Source organism: Glycine max, chromosome 15 (genome assembly GCF_000004515.6).
Source record: "Glycine max cultivar Williams 82 chromosome 15, Glycine_max_v4.0, whole genome shotgun sequence".
NCBI classification, from domain to species: Eukaryota; Viridiplantae; Streptophyta; class Magnoliopsida; order Fabales; family Fabaceae; genus Glycine; species Glycine max.
Window position 1 is genome coordinate 11,659,848 of NC_038251.2, and position 25,334 is coordinate 11,685,181.

Sequence of the window (25,334 nt, forward strand, 5' to 3'; positions counted from 1 at the left end):
CATCGTTTCGTCCAATCCCTTTCCTTCTTTCAATTTTTTCTCCTCTCCTTACTTCTCTCTATTCTGTTTCTGTGCCTCTCCACACTGAAAAAACTGTACGCATAACACAGCAGAGAGAGCTCCCTCGTCGATTCTAAATTCGCATTGTGGCGCGTGGTTCACACTCGACGCGTTTTGCGGAATTTCGACTGGCCCAGGGCACCGTTACTCTTTTTTCGAATTTCACTCCTCAAAGAGGTAAAGGAACCAAACACAACCCTGTTTCTTTGTCCTTATTATGCATACTCAATCTCATTGATGAAACTCGTTTGAATTTGAATTGTTTATTTTTTTTTTCAATTTGGAATGTTTTTGCTTTTTGATTTTTCAGGGATTGGTGGTGGTGTTGTTTTTTGCGCGTGTGTGTTGGATTTTGTTTGATTGGTTTTCTTTGTGGACGTTTTTACTGTGTGTTGTGGTTGTTTTGTGTGGTGGTGAAGCTTTGACGTATTGAATTTAGGGTTTTTTTTTCCAATGGTGCAGAGGAATGTGTGATGGATTCTGTGGAGAGTCAGGGTTTCAGAGGTGTGGATGAGAGTTTTGGAGAGTGCTTCTCCTGTTGAATCTGTCACTCATTTGTAAGTTTTTTGTTTTTTGAATTTTAATTACTCTGCTCTTTGGATTTTCAGTTTGGTGGATGGTGTATGGAATTTGAGTTTGTTCATGGAAGAATTGTTTTGAAAATCGAGTGTCGGTTGAATGTTTGTTTTTTCATTTTATTAGTGCATCTTACGTGTAATGCTGCTGATGTTTCGTTATCCTTTGCTTTTGTTTGAGCAGTTTTGATTTGTTAACGCAGGGAGGATGGACATTCTGGTGCTTAATTGTTTTGTGTGTGCTGATCCTTTCTTGTGTTATTGGTTTACATCTTGGTGTGTGAATGCTGAATAGGTTTTCTTTTGAGAAATGTTCTGAATTTGGTGGGAGACCACACAATTGGGTGATGTTTTCTGTTTTTAACTTAAATATTTGAGGGACTAGTTGCTTTAGGTCATGCATTAGCAGAACAATTGAGGATTTTCTGTTATGTGGCTGGAGCAATTGCCATTTGCCACATATAATGTAGGCATGCTAGAAGAGGGATAAAAAGGGCAATCCAGTGCATGAGGCACTCACCTAGTGGGGTTTGGGGAGGGTGGATGTATGCAACCTTAATATATGAATGTGGAGCGGGAAAAGAGGGATGTAGAGTGGAAAATGGTCGGAAGGATCAGAGTACTTAATTGGAAGTTTAATATGAATGTGCTTGCTGGTTCATCTCTTTGAAAGTAAATAAAGATTACAGAATTTGAATATCTTCTTCGTACTGTGATTGAGTTATGACTTTAAAGAGAAGTTCACCTGCAATTTCATTGGAAGTGTGCTGACTTTCAAAGGTGGTTGATTTCTGGATTATATTTTTCCATAGCTAAATCACATACTATGAAGGATGTTTGGACAATTCTAGGTGATGCATTACAGCTGAGAAAGGGGGGGGGGGGGATATAATGTCCAGTTTTTGATGCATGCTTATCTCATTATTATGCCAATGTCATCAAATTCAAACTCAAATGGGGAAATTTCTTTAGAAAATACTTTAGCAGATTTTAGACCTGATTTCTGAAACAAGTTAGGTGTTAAGGACCTACACCTTGATGCAGAAGACTTGTTGATTGGAAAGCGAAGCAAGGACAGTGCTCTGCATTCCTCAAAGTCAAAGAAAATAGAGGGGGCTTACCCAATGACACATGGGAACTATTTACTGTTGCAAGATTTGGGATGAAAGGTGCCTCCCTTGAGCTTACCAGATCATAAGATGAGAGACCCCACTGCTAGCAAGGCACAACACACATTATGTGTGTGATCATTTAATAGTAGCTCGTTTATTTTAGTCAACCTGTTACTATCAACTTTACCTACCACTTTGCTTACTGACATGAAACTCATCAATTAAACAGAATGTTGACCAATCCCTATCACAAACTCTGGTCACTGTGCTTTGTTTCCTTAAGCAGGTGCTGCAGAGATTGTGCCTAGAGTAGAATGTCACTACATGCTCTCCTATTGCTATACATTGAATGCATGATGGTGATGTGCCTATAGATGCCAATGAAGCATCCATCCATGGTGTGACCCTATAAATATCTGATACTGTGCTAGAGAATGGAGAAAGATGCCTCTGTAAATATAAGAAATAACAAGGAACTCTTCTATTCCTTCCTCCAAAATCTGAACAATCAATTCTCTATGTCCACTCATTTCAGTACATCTTCCAGCTTGAAACATATAAGAGATCTACAAACTTGTGAGGAGATGAATACTTGGAGTATACTTAGATCATACTCTAAGTGCTTGTTGACTGTCTTGGTTTATAGCTGTGACATTTTATTTCATTTGTTCTTTTATCACTTCCTGCAAGGTAGTCTCTGTCTCTGATGGAAATTACTCTTTTCTGGACAGGAACCCACCCTCTGTATCCCATTGTTATCTGTCTGGGGGCTAAGGATAAGCCTCATTTTCATTAAAAACGTTTTTGTTTTTCTAATGTTTTTACTATACTGTTGACAAGCCTTTGTGCAATGGTGAGGTTTTTTCCTTTGAGTTGGAGTTTCATGGGTTCAAATCTTACTGCTTGTAAATTCTAATTAGTCATGTCTCTTGTTCGATAGCATAATTTTGAGATAAAATTAAAATTTGAGTAGTTGTTTGGGATGAAGGTGTGATAGGATGGAAGGGTGGTAATTATGTTTTTCTCAGGACAGTGGAATCATGGGAACAAGCAGGCAAAAGAAAGTGTTACTTTTGTTTTATCTTGTATTCTTTCTTGATAAAGGAATTCAAAATTAGAGTCTTGGCCATTTTCTGTTTGTTATCATCTATTTAATGATTTCCTTAGTTATTGTCTTTTAATTTTTTTAGTTCTATTTTTCTTAACTATATAGGGGCAATTTTTAAGATTAGTGCTTTATTTGTTCTTTTGATGCTTTACAGGAATATGGCTTTGCAGAAGTATGCTCCTTCTGGCAATGCACCTTCTGTTAATATGAAACATTTGAGCTTCTCCAGTAAGGTGCCTAAGAAAGCTGAGCTCGATGAAGCAAATCTGAATCACAACATGGATGTGGATATTGACCTTAGGGAAATTTATTTTCTCATTATGCACTTTCTTTCTGCTGGGCCATGTCATAAAACTCATTTACAGTTTTGGAATGAGCTTCTTGAGCATCAACTTTTGCCTAGAAGGTATCATGCTTGGTATTCAAGGACTGGGGCATGTAGTGGAGACAAAGATGATGATGGTCTATCATTCCCTTTAAATTACAATATGTTAGTAGAGAGGTATATTTATGTATTACATCTCCTTTATGATTTTTCAGTGTTTTATAATTAATTATTATACAGGTATACTCCTTTATTTATGCACCCCTTCTCCTTTATAATATTTTCATTGATGTTGTAATTAATTATTATACAGGTATTCTCATATTGAAAAGGATCACTTGGTAAAGCTTTTGAAGCAATTGTTGTTAAATACAGCCTCCCCATCACTGGGTATGAATCTTGGAAATGCTCCAAATGCAGCTGATGTACCTACTCTTCTAGGAAGCGGTTCATTTTCACTTCTGAGCTGTATGTGTTCTTTATTTGTACTTTAATTATTATCAATTTTTATCACTTTGGATTGCTGTGAAAATTCTCATAATGAATTATGAATTTACTGATAGTTAAATATGGAACAAATGTTGAGTACTTTGTTTAGTGTTTTTGGTGAAAGTTGGGTTTGTGCCTAGGATCTCCAGAAGATACTGCCTGTTAATTTTAGAGATTTTGGCGCCAAAAGATGCTAAAAGGCTTTGGGGTTGTTCTTGATTTGCAGTTGTTTGGTGTATATGGTTGGAAATAAATGTTAGAAATTTTATTGGTTGAGTATTACCTCTTGAGTTTATTTGTGATTGATTGAGTAGTTCACTTACTTCTTTGTGGTGTTCTGCTGTCGGTCTTTTCATGGAGGGGTGTCTCAGGTAGATCTCTAGAGAGATTGGCTTTGGCTGCTAGCCTGCTGCATTGCATGTGTTGTGTTTTTTTTTTTTTAGCTTGTGTTCTGCTATTGATCTTTTATAGGGGTGTCTTTGGTAGAGATCTCTAGAGAGATAGGCTTTGGCTACTGCATTACATCCTTTACATGTGCCATGTTCTGTTTTTTTCCCTCCCCTTTCATTCTTGGTTTAGTAGTTTCTTAGGATTTCTCATCTTTTTTCATTTGTGTCTCTCCTTCTTGATAAATTCTTTATAAAAAAAGTTGCCGTATTAACTATGCCTTCAATTGAATTAGCTTTTCCTTTCTCTATCTGTAATTATTATATTGCTTCTCTATGACAGATGATAGGGACAAAATGAAAGAAGTCAAATGGCCGCCTCCTCATATGCGCTGGCCTCATATGAAAGCCAATCAGGTTCATGGGCTTAATTTGAGGGAAATTGGGGGTGGTTTCCCAAGACACCACCGTGCACCATCTATACGTGCTGCATGCTATGCCATTGCAAAACCTTCTACCATGGTGCAAAAGATGCAAAATATCAAGAGGTTAAGAGGACATCGCAATGCTGTCTATTGTGGTAGGTTATTCCACATAGTACTAATTACTTAAGCATATATTTATTTAGACTTATTTGTGTAACTTAGTAGTACACTTGTTGAAATGAGAATTGTTCTTGTTTCTTTTTTTTTCTTTAATGGTTATAGTAGACACATTATTGGGAGGCCCTATTACTTAATATTAATATTGGCAACAATTTTATTAAAAATAAGATGATTGATGGAATTGTGTAATCCCCACATCAGCTGAGCGGGAGGTATGGGACACTAATTTAAAGTAGAGGTCCTTCCCTCCTAAAGGTGTGGCTAATCCTGTACATCAAGATTAACCAAAGCTCCATTGTCCACCCATTGGAAGTAAAGAAACTTCATGATGGAAAAAGAAGTGGAAAAAAAATTCTTATAAAAGCAATAAAGGCGATTTAAATTCTCTGCAGTATTGTAGGGTCCTATCAAGGTTTGAGAGGAAATTTAGAAGAAAGATTTTGTATACTGGAAAAATGAGTTCTCAATTGCACAGTGATTGATTAGCTATATTAATATATAGCTGAACAGATGAAGCACCTGAAGACTAAAACCACCTATAACTAACTGAGAGTTAGTTACAGAGTACAGTACAGCTGTCAAGAAACTAACTACTGAAAGCAACAGCTATCTACAGTAATTCAGAAGTTATACTCAACTGACCAGAGTAAAACTATACTCTAATAGGTCCCCCATAGGTGAGAGTAACAAAATCAGGTTGGCTTACCAAAACACTTAAAATGAACAATAAACTGCTCTAAAATAACAGACAGATGATGCCTTTTTTTCCTCCTTCCAAATTTGCGGTATATTTTGAATGATCTCAATTACCTTACCTTCCCAAGATTGGATAAATTCATGCTGCCCTATTGTAATTTGGGTATTCCATTGAATTCTTTGTTTTTGAAGGCATGCCGCTTCTTGTCATGCAACTGAGTTTAGCTTAACATGTATTCTACAGCTATATTTGATCGGGCAGGAAGATATGTGATTACTGGTTCCGATGACCGACTTGTAAAAATTTGGTCAATGGAAACTGCATATTGTTTGGCCAGTTGCCGTGGACATGATGTGAGTCTGTTCTTGTAAATATGTATTCTTCTGCTTGTATAAATTTGCATTGCCTTAAATTTGTTGGCCATTAGATTGAATTATGTCCTATATTTAATAGGGTGACATCACTGACTTGGCTGTGAGTTCAAACAATGCTTTAGTTGCATCCTCATCAAATGACTGTGTCATTCGAGTTGTAAGCTTTCATTTGACCGAGCAAGTTTCTTGTTTTTGTTTTTGTTTATCCCTTCTCCCCAGGTTTTTTTTGGGTACATTATGTTTGACTATTTGATTTTCATAGTGGCGCTTGCCAGATGGCTTGCCAATATCAGTTTTGCGGGGACATACTGGAGCTGTTACAGCCATAGCATTTAGTCCCAGACCGAATGCTGTATACCAGCTTTTATCGTAAGTCTTCTGTTCAATAGAGAAAGTAAAGGAGTCAATAGTATAATCTTATTCCCAGCAATGTGGATGCATATGCATGTCAAGTAAGCAAATGCAATAGTTTCATTATTATATTTACAAATATGTTTAGTAATATTGAAGGTGCCAATTCAGTCTTGGTATATTATATTCTAAATATATGTAGTTTGTTGTAATCATAGTAGTCAATGCACGTGATTGTGCTACGATCGTGGGGTGGCGAAGCAGAGTGGCCCCTTGCCACTCCTAAGGCACTCGCTGCGGCATGCTTGGTTGTTGCAGTGCCATTCATGGAACAAATTGCAGAAAATCAGGGTGATTTGTGGACTTCACAGCTGCTCCTTCATTTGCCCTGTTGCCAAACAAGCCCTTGCGACCTTTAGCGTTGCTGGGCAAGGCTGTGACATTTGCTGTCCCTGGAAAAGCGTCTGCAACCTCCCATCTTCCATCCCCTTCTCTTCCACAGGGGTGGTGCTAGCTAACCTAGCAACTGATGGGTAGAGGGTCCTAGTTAGGGTTTCAGTTTTAATTCTCTTGTCTTTTTTGATTTGTTGGGCCTCGATTTGAGTCCAATAGTTGTTGTTGTTATTGTTGTTATTGTTGTTTTTTAATGTAAAACATAGCATAATAAAAGAATATAATAGTATTAAAAAATATAAAAGAACTATTTAAAGCATTGTATATAATAATGTAATGAATAAATAAATTAAATAAGTATAATAATAAAAAAATAAATAAAGCATAATGTATGATATAATAAATTAAATAATAACATTAATAAAAATTAAATAAAGTATAATATATAATATGCTTAAATATGCATTTAGTCCCTCTAAAATTAATGAGTTTTGATTTTAGTCCTTATAAATTTTTTTCTTTGATTTTCATGCCTTAAAAAGTTGAAATCTTGTTTTTGGACCCTACTTTTATGTGACACTCGCTAACAACTTATGTGTTTAGCAAAAGGTCAAATGACCATCCTTGGTAACGCTTGCTAGTCACTAGTGTCTGTGGTACAATGTTTGCATAGGATTTTTTTTTTTTGATCAGCAAAGATTAATATGTGTATTAATTGAGTACCAGAGGTACCAAAAGATACAAGTTAAAAACCAAACAATTTGTTTGCATAGGATACCTCTAAAATTTTTTCAGATCCCTAATATAAATGTTATTTATTTACCTTAAAATGAATTTTACAAACAAAAAAATAGTGATTTTAGATTTTGGAGGGATGAAAATCAAACAAAAATATTTTACAGACTAAAACCAAAATTCACTCATTTTCTACAAACTAAAAATGATATTTTCAAATTTTAGATGGATGAAAACCAGAGAAATTTTTTATAAGGAGAAAAATCAAAACACTGATTTTATAGGGACTAAAAATATATTTTTTCCTATATAATATAATAAATTAAATAATTATAGTAAAAAAAATTCTAAATATAATATAATAATAGGAAATGTTTGTAATAAATAACAAGAATATAAAATAATTATCAAACAAATACATATATTGTTATATAATATAAACTATATATATTAAACATTTTCAAAATTCTTACACACAAAAAAGTAAAATATCGGTCAACTGGCTACCACTATCCTACTAAGCGTTTTCAGGAGTTGGGCATTCTGCACCACTATCGGCTATTGACTTGCTATGGTTGAAATAACATGCAATCTTTCTCATAGCAGCCGACAGGCAAATATGTGAATTATATATCATCCAGCTATTATTGCATACAGTGAAGTTTGTAATTGTCTTTTCTATTTGTTGTATCAAATTCTTAATAAAATCTCTCTTATTTTTCCTTTATTTTAGGTCTTAATAATTGTTCATGAAATATTAAGGGGCTGCATTTAGTATAAATTCACCTGTTACTTCGATTAGTTTTTGAGATATCATCCATGTGAGTTGGGTTGATCCATCAATTGATTTGATTTCTTTTAATGATGCCTTGAACTGATGCAATGTTGTGTGATTATGACATGAAAATTTCCCTTTCAGCTTCAGGCAACATGGTTTTGTGTGCATTTAATCTTCTGGCATGATTTATGTGGAAGATCCTCACCCTTAGGCTTTTCTGGTTTTCTGTTATAAATTAACTTGGTGATGTTTTGTTTACTTTGCAGTTCCTCTGATGATGGAACTTGTAGGATATGGGATGCAAGGTATACCCAGTCAAGTCCAAGATTATATGTTCCAAGGCCTTCTGATTCTGTAATTGGTTAGTAGATTCTTTTGTGAACTATGATTGATTGATTTATTGGTGAAAAGAACTAATTTGGAATACCTTATTGGCTTTAGGGAAGAGCAATGGCCCATCTTCAAGTACTGTACCACAGAGCCATCAGATTTTTTGCTGTGCATTTAATGCTAATGGAACTGTCTTTGTAACTGGTAGCTCTGACAATCTTGCTAGGGTATGTGTTTGTGTGTGTGTCTAAGTGTTTATCTCAGTATCTGTAGTTAGCTGGCATGCATAAGTAACTTTATAATCTTCACACTCAAGGTAAAATGTAGGTTCTATTTGCTTTTTTTCTTTAAATTTTTGTCCTTTCCCCTTCCTGTTGATCTTCTGGTGTGAATTTGTGAATTGTGACAGTTTGAGGAAAAAATAACCTGTACCTCTCCAAAGCAGATGGTTGCCTTTCTATAAATAGAAATCTCTTTTTTCATCCCTTTCAAGCTTTCTATAGGAAATCACTGTCCATGTCCAATGAACATCACCACCGGTTGATTACTGCTAGTTGATCCCTGGTCCCACTTTATCAATTACTTGTTAATGCCTGTCTGTTAGTAATAACCTTTGAGGCTTTAACCATTTTGCAACCACAAAGACATGGTCACTGGCCATTTTTATACAGGCTGTCAAATGCTAGCAATACATCCAGTTGGCTATTAGGTACTTTGTTTGGACCCTGACATTTACTCTGAAGAGTTTGTCAGGTGTTTGATCCTTTTCGGTATAATAAGATTATCCATCTGTAATCAGACATATTGGTAACATCTAAAGGCATCTTTGGTAAATGTAAAATGATGAAAAACCATACATGCCCTAAATTTGTTAAAAAAGATTTTCAGCTTCACAATTTTTTAAACTAAAAAAGTTTTGCAGGTGTGGAATGCTTGTAAACTTAGTATGGATGACACTGGCCAACCCGTTCATGAGATAGATGTGCTATCTGGGCATGAAAATGATGTGAATTATGTGCAATTCAGGTTAGTGTGTTTCAGTATGTTGTTATCATTGATAGATGAAAATTTTGCATGCTGATCACTGCCACTCCTTATTTTGCAGTGGATGTGCAGTAGCATCTCGGTTTTCCACAGCAGAAACTTGGAAGGAGGAAAATATTCCCAAATTTAAAAATTCCTGGTGTGTTTGGGAATTAGGAAGTAACTTCTTAAATGATCTTATTCCTGGCACCCTCCTTTGCTTCTCATAACAAGAAATCATATTCCCGATTCTCTGGGCTTTTACTATGATCTAATATCTAAATGGCCATATTTTATTCCAGGTTGAATCATGACAACATAGTTACCTGCTCTCGAGATGGGAGTGCTATTATATGGATTCCTAAATCACGAAGGTCACATGTAAGTCTTCGGGGAATTTAATTTCCATCTACGAATGTTATCTCTCTCTTTAACAAAAAGTGAGAGTTGTTGGCCAACTTTGTTATTCAAATTGCAAAAGTTGTTGTATATTGGATAATAAGTGGTACTTTATATTTCAATTTGTTAAATTTATTTTATTTAGGGAAAAAGTGGTCGCTGGACCCGAGCATATCATCTGAGAGTTCCACCTCCACCTATGCCTCCTCAACCTCAAAGAGGTGGTCCTCGTCAGAGAATTCTACCAACTCCACGCGGTGTAAATATGATTGTTTGGAGCCTTGACAACCGCTTTGTCCTTGCAGCTATTATGGGTAAGTTGGTTTTGTTTCCCTTTGTTGGAAATTGTTTCTACTCCAAGGGAATTAATGCCTAGGATAGCTAAAAAGGCATATTCATGTATAGTGGCTTATCATTATCTTACGGAGGTACATTTTCTGATTCTTGCTCTTAAATCTAATTCAATCTGAATGATTATAAATAGAAATGTTGTTGTGTGCTTCTTCACTCAAGCATTTCCACCAAAATCTAGTATTCAACTTGGCATCAAAGTGGTTCAGTCCCGCTCTTCCCATCTCCTCTTCTGATCAAGTTTCTGCCACTGTCTAATGTCGTCTGTAATTGTCTGCCACTGCACTGTTTACCACACACTGTTCATCTGCTGCACTATGCATCCACTTTGCACCTGCACACTTCAATGTTGTTGTGCATTCGCAATTACTGGTCATTTATGACTCATTACTAGCTGTTGACTTGCTGTCTCCTCTGTTAATGGAGAGAGTCAAAATGATCTTTCTCAAGTTAACTCACAGTCTAACACTTGTACCTTTTCAATACCTGGAACCATTTGCTTTAATTTTTGACATATTTGGATGACTCATGCGATCATGAAGAAGCTTTGAAGAACACCGGCAGCACAATGATAGAAGAGAATTGACTCTAAGTTTAGCGCATTCAACTTATATGCTCCAAGATGAAGGGGAGTGTTGGAAACTGTATCTATTCCTAGGGAATTAATGTCTAGGATAGCTAGAAAGGCAGATTCTTGTGTAGTGGCTTATCATTATCCTAGGGAGTTATATTTTCTAATTATTGCTTTTAAATATAATTCAATCTAAATGATTATAAATAGAGATTCCCGCTAAGTGCTTCTTCACTCAAGCATTTTCACCAAAACTAGTCTTCAACTCCCTTTCTTGTCTTCCTACCCTGTTTCCATTTTTTCTTGTTTATTTCTTTTCTGCTTTCTTTCTTTTGTTTCCTTTTAAACCATTTTAATGTACAAGTTACTGTGGGTGATATCATTTATTCTTATTAGTAATTGTTCAATTAAAATGGAGAAAAACCTTACTTAAGTTGGCACTAATGATGTTAAAACTTGCTCCATTGTATTTAGTTATCTATCTTTTTTTTTTGGTGTGTTTGAATTTAGCACAAATTTATGTAGATTTTTTTCTTTCTCAAAGAACAATAATTATGCATCAGTAGACTTAGTTTTACAAAAGCATGTTTAGAGTTAGTCTACAGAATAATATTTGAGGGCTTCTGTCACCTTGAGGAATGAATGCATCATCAGTATCATAGAGAACTAACGAGGCCAGTGTTAAAGTCTAGATTCTCCTCTATACCTTTTAGATATTCTTTCTAAGACAATCAGCAATTTGGACCGTTTCAATTAGTCAATTCAAGATTATTTTTTATATGCCTTTATGATTGCAATATGGTAACAATATCTGAAAACACTTTATGATTACTTGGGGAATGCCTGGTCTGAAAAAATATTTTCTGCTTTTATTTAGTATTTTCATTAAAAAATTGGCCAAGTATCACATTGTTTTCAAGTTATTTTTTCTTCTTAAATATTTGATTTGAACAGGAAATGGTGGAAACTACATTTAGGTGTTTTCATCATTTTATGTACAAATATTTGAAAACATGAAACAAAATGTTAACAACCTGGCTCTTTTGTAATTACTAGTTAGTAATAGAGACAGTTGATAAAAACATAAAAGCATTTTCTTTACTTAACATGCATTGCCCTAGTTATCATGCCAATTTTGTGCACGTATAAAGATAATGCTACAGCCATTGTAATCTTCTTTCATGGTTTTAAAGGTAATAGACTATTATTTTGTCTGATTGCAAGATATTCTTTCAGACTGCAGAATTTGTGTTTGGAATGCATCTGATGGAAGCTTAGTACACTCATTGACTGGGCATACTGAATCTGTAAGTGTTTAATTTATTGGTTTTGGTTAATCTTCCTACTACTGTCTTGTGTGAATATAATACTTATTATATGGCTTTTTATGGTAGTATTTAACTAAAAGCATGACATTTGATGCTGAGTGTTGTGTTTCTCAGTTGTTGTTTCAGACATTGCTTAGGACTTGCAGTTTAATTTGATTAATGTTTCAAGAAAAGTGGTCTTTTTATTTATGATTTTACTTCTATAAGTCTGTTTGGATACAAATAGAAACTTCTTTTGCATTGTGAAGATGTTTGGCACCTTTGGAAAAGACTTATTGGCATATTTTATGAACTTCATGTTGATTTGGCCTCTTCATACCAAGTTCTTTTTTTTAACTATTAACAATGAATGTTAAAAAAGAAGAGAAAGGTACAGAAAAGGATAAGAAATGCTCAAGGGCATTCTGGTGGCTTCTTTCCCAATGACGATTACACAAGTGGTGATTTCTCTTCTCACCAACTGCCATTCAACCAGTACTTCTTTCCTCCTGATGAATCATAATAGTGGTGTTTTTTCTTCCATTGGCAATCATTTTGATGGAAATCTATGTTAGCAATTGTTAAAGAGAAGAGAATTTTAGGAAAATGCTTCTGTTAGGAAGCACCCAGCAGCTTCACTATATAAATAATTCAGAAAGAGTACATTTAAGAGCAATAATCATAAAATGTAACTTCTTAGAATAATGATAAGCCACTAAGACTATTCAGCTTTGCTAGACTTAAATTTCCTTAAAACCATAGGAATATTTTCCAACAGAAATTATTGGAAACTGATCCATGGTAATTGATGCATTTAAAAGCTTAGGTTTCATTTTTCAGATTCATGCATGGTGCCTTATCCCATGGGCCTCTTGTATTTATGCTTCTTGTGGATCTAATATGTAATTAATTCAGAAATGTGTGTATATATATATATATATGTATATATTTGCAACCAGCTGGGTGCTTTAACACTCAAGCATTTGACAAATTTCAGTCCCAATATTCAACTGCAATGATTCACACTAGCTTCATTCAATTCCTGAGTTTATTAGGGTTTTTTTCTGAGTTTTTAGAGAGAAAATGAAATCAGTAATCAGTAATTGTATATCAGAATTATGATTTTGCCTCATTGATCTTTCATGATTGAATTAAATTTATATGATTGTACACAAGGTTGTTGGACAAGCTGAAACCTATCTGATGGTTACATCATTACAGCTGTCATAACTAACTATAACAGAAACCCAACTAACTTGGACACTCTAGAATAGAAAGAGTTACGCGAGTATGCTGTAAACTTTATCATTTCTTAAGTCTTAATGTTTGAAGCTTTCAAATGCTTATCATGGAGTAGTTAGTTCTTGCTCTGTATATTTGCATGCCAGGAAATTTCCACTTAGCTTTTGTCTAGTGAAGTCTCTTCTTTGATCATGTAATATTCTTAGGCTGATGATCATTCTCTCTGTCTCGTTGAGCTATCTTTCTAGGAGTTCATCCTTCCGCCATCTCCAGATCCTTGATTGTTTTTCAGCCTTGTTTTATGTTGTCTACTTTATTTTCTTTTTATTCTGTTTTAAGAATTCATCTTATAACATATAACAAGCTTAATGCTTAATAAGCTTTAACATGAGGGCAATGTTAGAATATCTAGAAAATATCTCATATATGCATGATTTCCTTCTCTCAAGTATTTTTTTTTTCTTAGAACACTTAACCTGAAAGTCTAAGCAATTAAGATTTAACATATCAACAATGGGCTTGAAATATTGTAGAGTTTACTATTTCTTGGAGAAATTTCAGTTATAAGAGCAAGGGTAACATGGATCAAACATTTTAATCCATGGCTGACTAGTTTTTGATTTTATAAAAACAAAGTAGTTGATGTTGAAGTTTATAATATTAAGAAAGAAAATTTTCAATGGAAGTTACTTTGCCTTCAGGAGGAATTTGATCAATGTGAGATTATATAACCATTAAGTTACATTGTCAGCCTTTGGTTAGCTTAGCCTCTGCATGCTCGATCACTTTTTCGTTGCTTAGTTTGCTGCTTTTCTCTCTGATGATATGCTAAATTTTTTCTCTTGGTACTAAGTCAATTACTGAAGGAAAAAACTTTAAAATATTGGATGCGTAATATTTTTTGTTGGGTCTATCTGGTTTAACTTGATTTGACTCTTTGCATTTTAGACATATGTTCTGGATGTTCATCCTTTCAATCCCCGGATAGCTATGAGTGCTGGATATGATGGAAGAACCATCGTGTGGGATGTGAGTCACCAGTTACGTTTATCTCACTTCTTTGTAGGCTTTCCTTTACATTTTAAATAACTTTAACATTGTCTGACTTTAGATATGGGAAGGCTTGCCTATCCGGACATATGAGATATCACGTTTCAAGTTGGTGGATGGAAAGTTTTCTCCGTAAGTACACAATGAGTAAACTAGATTAGAACTTTATTTTGCATCAAGTGTTTTTGGGTATATGTGTCTCCCCCCCCCCCCCCCCCCCCCAAAAAAAAAAAAAAAAAACTATTCTAATATCATAATCATTTACAGTTGTTATTTTCAGATTTTTTTTTTTTGCTCAGCAAAAATAAATATATATATGAGTACCAGAGGTACTAAAGATACATGATGGGTTAGGTAGACATTTGGTTCCTATGAGCAGACTTGAATCAGTCTGGAAAGGGACCAAAGCTACATAGTTACAGTAAAAATATACTACCTAGATCCTATAGATCCTACATCTGCTACCCTCTCCTGATCACAAAAGCCTTCTCTTAGGTTGCTCGACCATTGATTGAAATGTATTACAAAATCTGAGCCATAAATCTGAGCCATGTCTAGAGTAAGAATACTGCATCATCCATCAACTTCCATTGAAGGTCTCATTTGAGAAAACTATCTTGTTCCTCTGCTGCCAAATAGTCCATGTTAATGCTACCCACCAACACTTCCATCTATTATACCTTATCCCTGCATCCAACCCATGGCCATGCTGCAGAAAATGTTGTCTCGGATTTTGCGGGAAGGTATCCGAGATATTTACCCAAGACAAAGACTCCCACCATAGAGGTACAATTTTATTGCAGCTGAAAAAAAGGTGAGCTGCATCCTCCTCGTTGTTCCTGTAGAATGGGCATAGCAGGTCATTGATCTGTACATGTCTCCTTCGCAGGTTTAATTTTGTTGACAATCGGTCTCTAATTAACCTCCATGCAAAAAAAGATGATTTGGTTGGGATCTTTAATTTCCATACTTCGTCAAAAACTCCATCTAAGTTCTCATCCGTTGATTCCCCCATCAGCATATTATATGCGCTTTGTGTTGAGTATTGGCCATTTGGGTCAGCTTTCCACACCCAATTATCTCCTCTATGTGCCTGGATTACAATCCGTGCTATATCCGCCAAGAAGCCGTCAGCCATGTCGACTTCATTATCAAATAAGGGTCTCCTCCATGTGAAATTCCATTCCCAGCCTGCATCTGTGTGACTGCCCAGCTGCTGAATGAGGTGCTTTGGCTGACAGGAAATGCGATACAACCTAGGATATTTTATCATTAAAGATACATCATCACCAGTCCAGCAATCCTCCCAGAATCTGGCCTTATCTCCACATCCTACCCTCCAAGCTATTCCATTTTGAAATGCAGTGCCCTGTTGCAGTTGGTTAAATATCGCCATTAGGTCCTGCCACCAAATAGATTCATTGCTACCTCTTGTTCCTTCAGCCATGCACCTCCAACCACCATATTTAGAATCCAGTATCCTGGCCCATAATTCCCCATGATGCTGAAATAGATTCCATCTCCATTTTCCAAGCAGTGCTATGTTAAATGTCTTGATGTCCTTTATGCCTAGACCCCCTTTTCTTTTGCAAGACACATTGTATCCCATTTAATCCACGCAATCTTCTTTTGGTCGATAACACCTCCCCATAAAAATCTGCGTTGAATACTGACCAACTTATCCACTACTGAATTGGGTATCCTGAAAAATGAAAAGAAAAAGATGGGAATGGATGTTAGGACTGATTGTATAAGGGTCACTCTCCCCCCAAAAGAAATGTGTCTTTGTTTCCATTTTGCTAGCTTTCTCTGACACTTACTAATGATAGGATCCCACAACTCACAACGCCTAGGGTTTGCCCCAATTGGTATACCCAAATAGATGAATGGTATGGACAACAGACTGCAATTCATGTATTTTCAGCATCCTTCTTCCAGTGGTCCGGTTTCCCAATTGCCCCAAAACAACTCTTCGCAAAATTAATTTTGAGGCCTGATACAAGTTCAAAGCTCCTCAGAATGGCTTTGGTTGCCTTAACATTTTTCATTGATGTCTCACCAAAAAATATAGTGTCATCAACATATTGTAAGATGCTGACTTCCACATTGTTTTTCCCCACTAAGAATCCACAGAATAGATTCTTGTCAACAGCTTCTCTCATCAATTCGGTTAGAGCTTCAGCAACAATATTAAACAATAGGGGCGCTAGTGGATCTCCCTGCCTGAGTCCTCTTTGTGGAATGAATTCAGCGGAGGGGCTTCCATTCACCAATACTGAAACAGAGGCAGATTTAAGGCATCCCTCAATCCATTGTATCCACTTAGGGCAGGAGCTCAGTCTCCTTAACATGTATAACAAAAAATTCCAAGAAACAGACTCATGCCTTTTCGTAATCTACTTTGAACACCATGCATGGCTTTTGGCACCTCTTTGCTTCCTCCACCGCTTCATTGGCTATAATTACACTGTGCAGCAAGTGTCTGCCACCTATAAACGCGGACTGCCTTTCATCTATAATGGCTGGCATTACCTTCTTCAACCTTTTCGCTAGCAACTTGGCCACAATCTTGTACATATAGCCTATAAGTGAAATAGGTCTGTACTCATTAAGATTTTGTGGAACAGCCACCTTAGGGATTAAAGCGATAAAAGATGCATTGCAACCCTTTGGGAAAATTCCGTTGACATAAAATTCATCCAAGAACCGAATAACATCAGGTTTTATTATGTACTTGTGACAGAATTGTGTACTCTATAATTTTTTGCAACAAATTTTTATTATGTGACTTTCAAAATCATTTCCAATCCCTCATTACATTAAATTTAAATTACTTTAGGGATGATATATCAGTTAAGTATTTTGCTGAGGATGTAGCTTTTGTGTGATTTAGGATCCTCTCTATCAATACACATTCATTATTGGTTAAATTAAAAATTTGGTCCCTATACTTTTTTTTTTTTGAACGGCCAAAATAATCAAATATTATAATAAGATAGTACCAGAGGTACTACACAGGTACATATAGAAAGCCATATAATAAGGCTAGAAAACAAAAGCTACATAGACCTCCCCAACAAGAAAGCTTACAAAACCCAGCCAACCTTCCCCTCCTAGGTGAAAGCTAAAGACATAGATGATGACCATTGTTGAAATGGGACATCAAAGTCCTTTTCCCACCCCTTCAACCAAGTCCAGGTGAGAAAAATTGCATTATCCACCAACTTAGAGATAACAAACTGTTGATCTTTGAAAATCATATCATTCCTGTAATTCCAAATAGACATTGTGGCTGCTACCCACCAAATCTTCCACTTTCTATTAGTAGCCCTCGAAACCGCCAACGAGGAATGCTGAGTGAAGTTGTCCACTGGCCTACAATGCACTACTCTTGCTTCCTTGACCCAAGAGTTAAATTCCCACCACAATGGCATAATTTTCTTGCATGTGAAGAAAAGATGAGAGGCAGATTCCACTTGGCTTTGGCAAAAGGTACAAAGATCACTTTCAAGAGCTACTTGTCATCTAGATAAATTATCCTTGGTTGGTAACCTATCCCAAAGAAGTCTCCAGGCAAAGGATAGAGCTCTCGGGGGAGCTTTTATTGCCCACAGCTGGCTGAAAGCATGATTAAGGTAGGCTGTTGATTGATCACCTTTGATACAGTGGTTAGCAGTGGATGTAGTAAAAGCTCCTTTTGGATCAGCACCCCACACCCATTGGTCCTTGATAGCTGCATTAGGAATTAAAGCTGAAACCTGGTCAATAAAATCTGATGCACTTCCCAGCTCATAGTCAAACAGGTTTCTCCTCCAAGAGAACTTCCACTGCCAGCCTTCTTCACCAAAAAACCCCATGTTCCCCACTATCTCAGATTTGTGAGAAGATATTTGATACAAATCTGGATATTTTTCTCTAAGAGTTCTTCCATCACTCAACCAAGCATCCTCCCAAAATAATATTTGGTCGCCACTACCCAATCTCCATTTGAACTGATTTAGGACCCCTGCCATGCTGCTGTGTAACATTACAGACTTCAAATCAGACCACCAAAAGGAGTGGTTCTGATTGTGAGAGGCCTCTTCCAATCCTCTCCATCCTTTGTACTTTGAGATGAGAATTCTGCTCCAAAGGTGATCTGATTGTTGGAACATCAGCCACTTCCATTTGATGAGAACGGCTCTGTTAAAATCCTTGATATCTTTGATTCCTAGGCCTCCTTTACTTCTAGGAGCACAGATTTTATCCCATGCCACCCAAGCAATTTTCTTCCCTTCATTTGGTCCCTATACTTGATATCACTTTTTTAGAATCACCTTGTGACTTGCTTAAAATTGACTTGCTAAATTTCCAATGCCTTTGCCACTTAAATCAGTGCCATGCTGGAATTGAATCCTTTGCCATACTCAATACAGATTGCAATTTGTATTTGTAATATGATGCTGGAATCACTCTGTGGCATTGAATGCTGTTTTCTAGTATATTTAAATAACATTGACTGGAGAAGACATCATGATTTGTTGGACTCAATCTTCTTGTCTTCTGATTTATAAAAACACATGGGGTGTAGTTATGTTATGTGGACCTTTTTGTAGCCTTGTTTTATTGGTCTGCTGTGTTTCATATATTCATTGTATACTACCTAAATGAGTTCACTTTTGTGTTTTGTTAAAATTTATTTAATGTCACAGGGATGGGACATCAATTATACTTTCGGATGATGTTGGTCAACTATATATATTAAGCACAGGCCAAGGCGAGTCTCAGAAAGATGCCAAATATGATCAGGTACATACATTATCATCGTTTTATGATTTTCTCTTTCCTTTGCTATTGTTTTGGCACTAATGTCGCCTGCTAATATTTGCAGTTTTTTCTTGGTGATTATCGACCTCTGATTCAAGACACTCATGGTAACGTACTAGACCAGGTTAGTTGATCACTTGCCTGCTACTCTTTTCATTTAAGAAAGTTCAATCCTAGGATGTACTGATACAACATGGGTTATGGATACAATGACATTGACACAAAAATATGGCAAATTTGAAAATTTATAGGACACCACAGCTATAGCCTTATATATAAAACTAATCTAAAATAAAAACATTAAATCATGAGAGAATTCATGTCACAAGTCATTATAAAGAAAATATAAAAAGCTATCTAATTTTTGGTATTTTTATCAGTATTGGTATGAAAGTTTTAAAAATTAAAAAAACTCAATAAAAATTATTTCAAGTATCTGACATGGACTCGGACATGACATAGCTGCTATTTTGAAGTGTTTGTACTTCTTAGGTTTCAACATCCTTTCATCTTGGTTGTGTTCCTATGTTATGGGTTTATCATTTGGGTCAGGTTGGGGTGGGGAGGGGGACATTGTGGCTTTTTACTATTAATGTTACTCTATTTTCTTGTCTCAAGTGAAAGATTATGTACTCAAAATCACAAATACTACTTTTTTTACATTGAGAAGTCATTTTGGGCTAAACCAATTCTCAACATGGTTTCTTTTTAATGCATTTAGAAAACCAACTTATTGATGTACGTAGTTATCTTTTATTTATGAAAAAGAAAATACAAGGGAAGTTGATTTGGCCAAAACCAACTTTTTAAATGCATTTAAAAAATATTGTAATGCAAAAAAAAAAAAAAAAGAAGCAAAGTATTTGGCTCCTATAAAGTAAGGGTTTCACTTTAGATGGAAAATTGGGAAGTTATATATAGCCGTTGATTAAAAAAACATTGTTGAAATTGTGATGAAATGCTTGTAAATGTATAAACTGTATAGTTGTTTGAATTTAGATTTTCAACTTTTCAATTAATGGGTATGATTCCTCAGTTCTCCCTCTAAAGTGATTCCCTCACTCCCTCACTGTCAGTTTAGAGGAGCTAAGTTCAAAAGGTTAAAAGGAGTATTTGGGTACAAAATCTTTGATTTATATTAAGAAGGGGGAAAATTAGGAATATTAAAGTATAAAAACCTTTTTGTTAACTGATGTATTTTGGGATGAACCATTTACTAGCTCTGCTTGTAATAAATTTTGTAGAAGCATACGTATGTGATTTTGGTGGGTGAATCCTGTTGTTTAAAATGGCTTTCTTTGATATTGTGGGTTTAGTTTTGAATACATGCTTTCTCTACTATCACATAACAGATGTGTTTTCTAATCTTACGTAACATTAAAATCTGAGCCAGGAAACTCAAATTGTTCCATATCGACGGAGTCTGCAAGATTTGCTTTGTGATTCAGGTTTTTGTTTTCTTGGATATATTCTTTAGTCTTTACATATATCTATTTCTTTGCCGTATTTCTTTCACATTTCTTTATCCCTCGTGTATTCTTATTAATTGTTGGTCATACGCTGCCAAATTTCCAGCAATGATACCATACCCAGAACCTTATCAGAGTGAATTTCAGCAAAGACGATTAGGAGCATTAGGCTTTGAGTGGCGCCCATCATCACTAAGACTCGCTGTTGGTCCTGATTTCAGTCTGGACCCCGATTATCATATGCTTCCATTGGCAGACTTGGATTTGCTTACAGAACCACTGCCTGAGTTTATAGATGCTATGGAATGGGAACCTGAAGTTGAAGTGTTTAGTGATGATACAGATTCAGAATATAATGTCACTGAGGATTTCTCTTCTAAGGGTGAGAAAGGGTGTTCAAGCTCCAATGCTTCTGGTGATTCAGGGTGCAGCACAGATAACAGTGAAGGGGAGGACACTTGCATGGATAACATTCGTAGATCAAAGAGGAAAAAACAAAAGACTGAGGTAAGTACAGATTGAAAATATAATGTGAATATTGCTTATTTTTGTAACAACTTTAAATCATTCCTGCTTTCTTCCCCCCCTGCAGACCGAGGTTATGACTTCTTCTGGGAGACGTGTGAAACGGAGGAATTTGGATGAGCGTGATGGCAATACTTTTGGCAGTAGCCGAAGTAGGAAGGGGAAAAGTGTCCAAAAAACATTAAGAAGGAAATCTTCTAAATCAAAATCTTCCCGACCTCAAAGGGCTGCTGCGCGCAATGCTCTGCATCTATTTTCCAAAATTACTGGTACACCAACAGATGGAGAAGAAGATAGTTTGGTCGGTGATTTTTCAGGTAGTGAATCAACATTGCAAGAGTCTAATATTGACAGTGATGAATCTGATGGAACTTTACAGAATGAACAACTGAATTATTCTAAGGGAAAAGAAGTATCATATTATGAATCAGAGAACACCAAATCTCACGAGTTAACTGAAACTCATGTGAATTTGATGAACAAGAGGAGGTTGGTTCTCAAGTTGCCAAATCGTGATATATCCAAGTCCACAAATGAGTTTGACTACCAGACTGAGTTGGTTGGCTCATCATCAAAATCTTCTCAAGAAGCTACTGATTTTAATGGGAATGGACCAAGTTCTAAGGATTCAGGGTATTATTCTGGCAGTACAAGTTACCCCACAGTTGAAACAACAGATCAAGCAAAACTAGACCAGGTGACAGACCATGTAGACTTGCTGGGGAAAATTAGATGGGGAATGGTTAGGGCTCGTTCATCTAAACCTTTGAGAGTGGGAGAAGCTATGCCATCAGACACAAATCCCTACTCTGGAAAATGTCCTAATCATCTTGATGAAAAAGAAAATGTTGGCAGTGGGCATGAGAAAGAGGACAAGAATTTTAGTGCACTAACCCCCGAGTTAGAAATCCAAAAGGATGACCACAAGTTAGATAGTTTGACAGAGATTAATTATGAAAAAGAAAATGTTAGCAGTGGGCATGAGAAAGAGGACAAGAATGCCAGTGCATTAACCCCCGAGTTAGAAATCCAGAAGGATGACTATAAGGTAGATAGTTTGACAGAGATTAATGAAAATTGTGCTGGTACTACCTCACAGCCTTTTAATCCTACTGAGGATGGAAGAGAGATCACAGCTTCCAGCAATTGCAGGGACAAAGATGAATCACTAATTTCTGCTTATGTGATTCCTCAGGATATTGTTCCTGCTTCCATCAGCTATAGTGAGGTTGACCAACTACCTGAACTAAATATTGGTTTTCCTTCTGTTTTAACAAAATTAAGGTCTAAAAGGGGTTCAAGGGATCCTGAAAGTCCATCCAAGCATGAAACAAAATCTTCAGTGCTAAAGAATAGTGCATGTAGCACTAATGATAAGAATAATTTCAACAATGAACAGCATGTGGTTGTGGATGACCACAACAACACTAGAGTAGCATCTAATCAGGGAGAGAATGGATCTCAAGAAGTAGATCCTCAGATTAGGCAAAATAGTACTTCACAGGATTTGCCAGAACCACATTCACAAAGAGATAAAATGTATAAAGCTGTTTATAGAAGATCAAGATCTCATAGGGCTGTGACTAATTTAGCTGACAGTAGTGGCCAGGGAGAATTCAATTCAAATGGGAGAAACAGTAATTTCAATGCTACAGCAAACTTCAGCAATGGCACAAATGAAGCTATTCATACAAATGGATCCTTAGAGTTGGAACCAACCACTTGTGATCCAAATTATGAGCGGAATAATCTCAAAGTGCTGCAAGGACCTGGAAATTGTATGGTTAAAAGTCCACAGAATGTTTCCACAAGTGGAGGACAACTCACAGAAGAAGAAAGGGGTTCTAATTCAAAATTGACTGTTGGTTTAAGGTCCAATAGAAATCGGAGGTCTAGTTATAATATTTGTGAGACTAGTCCTGTAAATAAAAGGAAATCACTACAATCAGCTACCAGAGGATCATGGTTGCTGTTATCAACCCATGAGGAAGGATGCAGATATATTCCCCAACAGGGGGATGAAGTTGCATATTTGAGACAGGTTAGTTATAAGAGCTTACACATATTTTATCTGATTGTATATTTTTTACTTTTGCATGTGTGTGATCTTTTTGTTTCTTTCTTTTGTTAAATTTTGAATTTTGAATTACCTATGCAAATATCTGTTTTTCAGGGGCACCAGGAGTATATAGATTATTGCCGTAAAAGAGAGTCAGGGCCTTGGGTATCACTTAAGGGACATATAAGAGCTGTAGAATATTGTAGAGTTCAAAGTCTAGAGTATTCCCATCTTCCAGGGTCCGGTGATAGCTGCTGCAAAATGAACCTTCAGTTTGTAGATCCTAATTCAAGTGTTGTTGGAAAATCTTTTAAATTAACCCTACCTGAAGTGACCAGTTTCCCAGATTTTCTTGTTGAAAGAACCAGGTTTGACGCTGCTATGCAAAGAAATTGGACACGCAGGGATAAATGCAGGGTTTGGTGGAAGAATGAGGATAGTTCCTCTGGTAATTGGTGGGATGGTCGAATTCTGTGCATGAAAGCCAAGTCTTCTGAATTTCCAGACAGTCCATGGGAGAGTTATACTGTTCGTTACAAGAGTGACCTCACTGAAACACATTTGCATAGTCCTTGGGAGCTTTTTGATGCTGATACTGAATGGGAACAGCCTCACATTGATGATGACATGAGAAATAAACTGCAGTCCACACTCACCAAATTACAGCAGTCAGGCAACCCAGTCCAGGTATCTGTCCAAAAATTCCATAGGATAGAATTGAGTTTGTGTGCAGGTAAATGTAAATACTCACTTTGTTATTAATATCCAGGATCGTTATGGAGTGCATGAATTGAAGAAAATTTCAAATAAGTCCAAATTTATAAACAGGTATTCCATCTATAGCCTTTCTGATGCGAAACTAGGAAATCTATGAATAACAGTGCATTGGTTGTAAGGAGGAAGGGGATGGGAGGGATTTTAATAGGCTAGAGGTGAAGGAAGGAAGGTTCCGTTGTTATGTTTGGTTCAAGAGAAGGGTAAGGAGGAGGGGGAGGAGGGAATTGGAATTATGGATAAATAAATGGTTAAAACCTCAAAAGTAATAATATGAAGATGCAATTTAGTCCGCGTACCATTCAAAAATTACAGAACTTTTTCCTTCTGACTAATCCTCCCATTTTTGGAGGGGAGACAAAAATACGAGGGAGGGATTTGTTCCGTCGTTTCTCTCTCTGGTTCAAACTTTTTAATCAAGGAAGGAAAATTAAAAAAAAAAAAAAAAATCGCCCCCTCTCCCCTTGGTTCTACTTTCCTCCAACAAAACACTTAAATATTTCTGTTAAATTTGCAGGTTTCCTGTTCCTATATCTATTGAATTGATACAGTCAAGGTTGGAGAACAATTACTACCGTAGTTTGGAGGCACTGAAGCATGATGTGAGTATTCTACTGTCTAATGCCACCACTTTTCTTGAAAAGGATGCAGCGCTGTCAGCAAAAATCAAACGCCTTTCAGAATGGTTCACACGGGCATTATCATCTCTATAGCTCTTGGCTTTCTGGAGTCACAGGCCAGCATTATGGCCGAAGCAGCCTAGCTGGTTATTCCCCCCCCCATACATTTTTTGTAGATAGATTTTTAAATTATCCCCTTGGATTCGTTTTCTCTTGTTCGCTGAATTAGCTTCTGAGGATAGAGATAGGAATATCGAGATAAAGTAGCATTTTGCTGTGGAAAATTCATGCGGCTACATTCATTGTTTGTACAGAGACACCACATTGTGGCAAATGTATAATTCGCATTCAGAATTTCTGGTCCTTGTCTTATGGTGTGGTTGGGGCAATTACTTCCGATGCTTTATAATTTTGATAATTGGGGTTTCTATAATGATACAACCTGAATTGCATATTATTCAAGTATTAAAATATGATGATGAGTTTTAGGGTAAAATAGCTTTTTGGTCAATCAGAATATTTTAAAATATTATTTTAGGTTTAAATAACTTTTTGTCCTTATATATTATAAGGTTGATTTCGTTTTCTTAATTTTTATCCCATTTAATCTCTATTTTTTCCATTTATTTCGTTTTAGTCTCCTTTTTTGCTATTTCAATTCTTATAAAATTATATATATTTTTTATAATTGGGAGATTTTTATTTTAGTTTTTGTTAGTTAAAAAATACTATATGTTTTCAACCATTGTTATCTATGTCATTCCTATAGCAAGAATTTTGACGCCAGGGATTAAATGGTTTATATATAATAGTGATCAAA

The 25,334-nt window shown here is 36.0% G+C and overlaps 1 protein-coding gene across 2 annotated transcripts; it reads left to right on the forward strand.

Moving 5' to 3' along the window:
- LOC100818665 (PH-interacting protein) lies at positions 1 to 24,865 on the forward strand. Of its 2 annotated transcripts, XM_006597643.4 has the most exons (25): positions 1 to 237; positions 523 to 617; positions 3,010 to 3,357; positions 3,494 to 3,648; positions 4,399 to 4,635; positions 5,601 to 5,710; positions 5,811 to 5,888; positions 5,994 to 6,100; positions 8,255 to 8,349; positions 8,430 to 8,545; positions 9,241 to 9,344; positions 9,424 to 9,501; positions 9,644 to 9,722; positions 9,886 to 10,054; positions 11,899 to 11,969; positions 14,160 to 14,240; positions 14,323 to 14,393; positions 18,953 to 19,049; positions 19,132 to 19,191; positions 20,461 to 20,515; positions 20,643 to 21,043; positions 21,129 to 23,102; positions 23,235 to 23,807; positions 23,890 to 23,948; positions 24,412 to 24,865. In XM_006597643.4, exons 2-25 carry the CDS (start codon positions 571 to 573, stop codon positions 24,605 to 24,607), a joined length of 5,361 nt encoding a protein of 1,786 aa, XP_006597706.1. In that variant the 5' UTR covers positions 1 to 237; positions 523 to 570; the 3' UTR covers positions 24,608 to 24,865. The 2 variants fall into 2 exon arrangements, with proteins under 2 accessions (XP_006597706.1, XP_006597707.1); XM_006597644.4 differs by lacking the exon at positions 523 to 617.
- The last annotated feature ends 469 nt before the right edge of the window (positions 24,866 to 25,334 follow it).

Coding starts and splice junctions, on each gene's coding strand:
- LOC100818665 (XM_006597643.4), top strand. CDS start 571: ATGAGAGTTTTGGAGAGTGCTTCTCCTGTTGAATCTGTCACTCATTT. Junction 3,358..3,493: donor TACAATATGTTAGTAGAGAG/GTATATTTATGT, acceptor ATTATTATACAG/GTATTCTCATATTGAAAAGG. Junction 21,044..21,128: donor GGAAAAAACAAAAGACTGAG/GTAAGTACAGAT, acceptor CCCCCCCTGCAG/ACCGAGGTTATGACTTCTTC.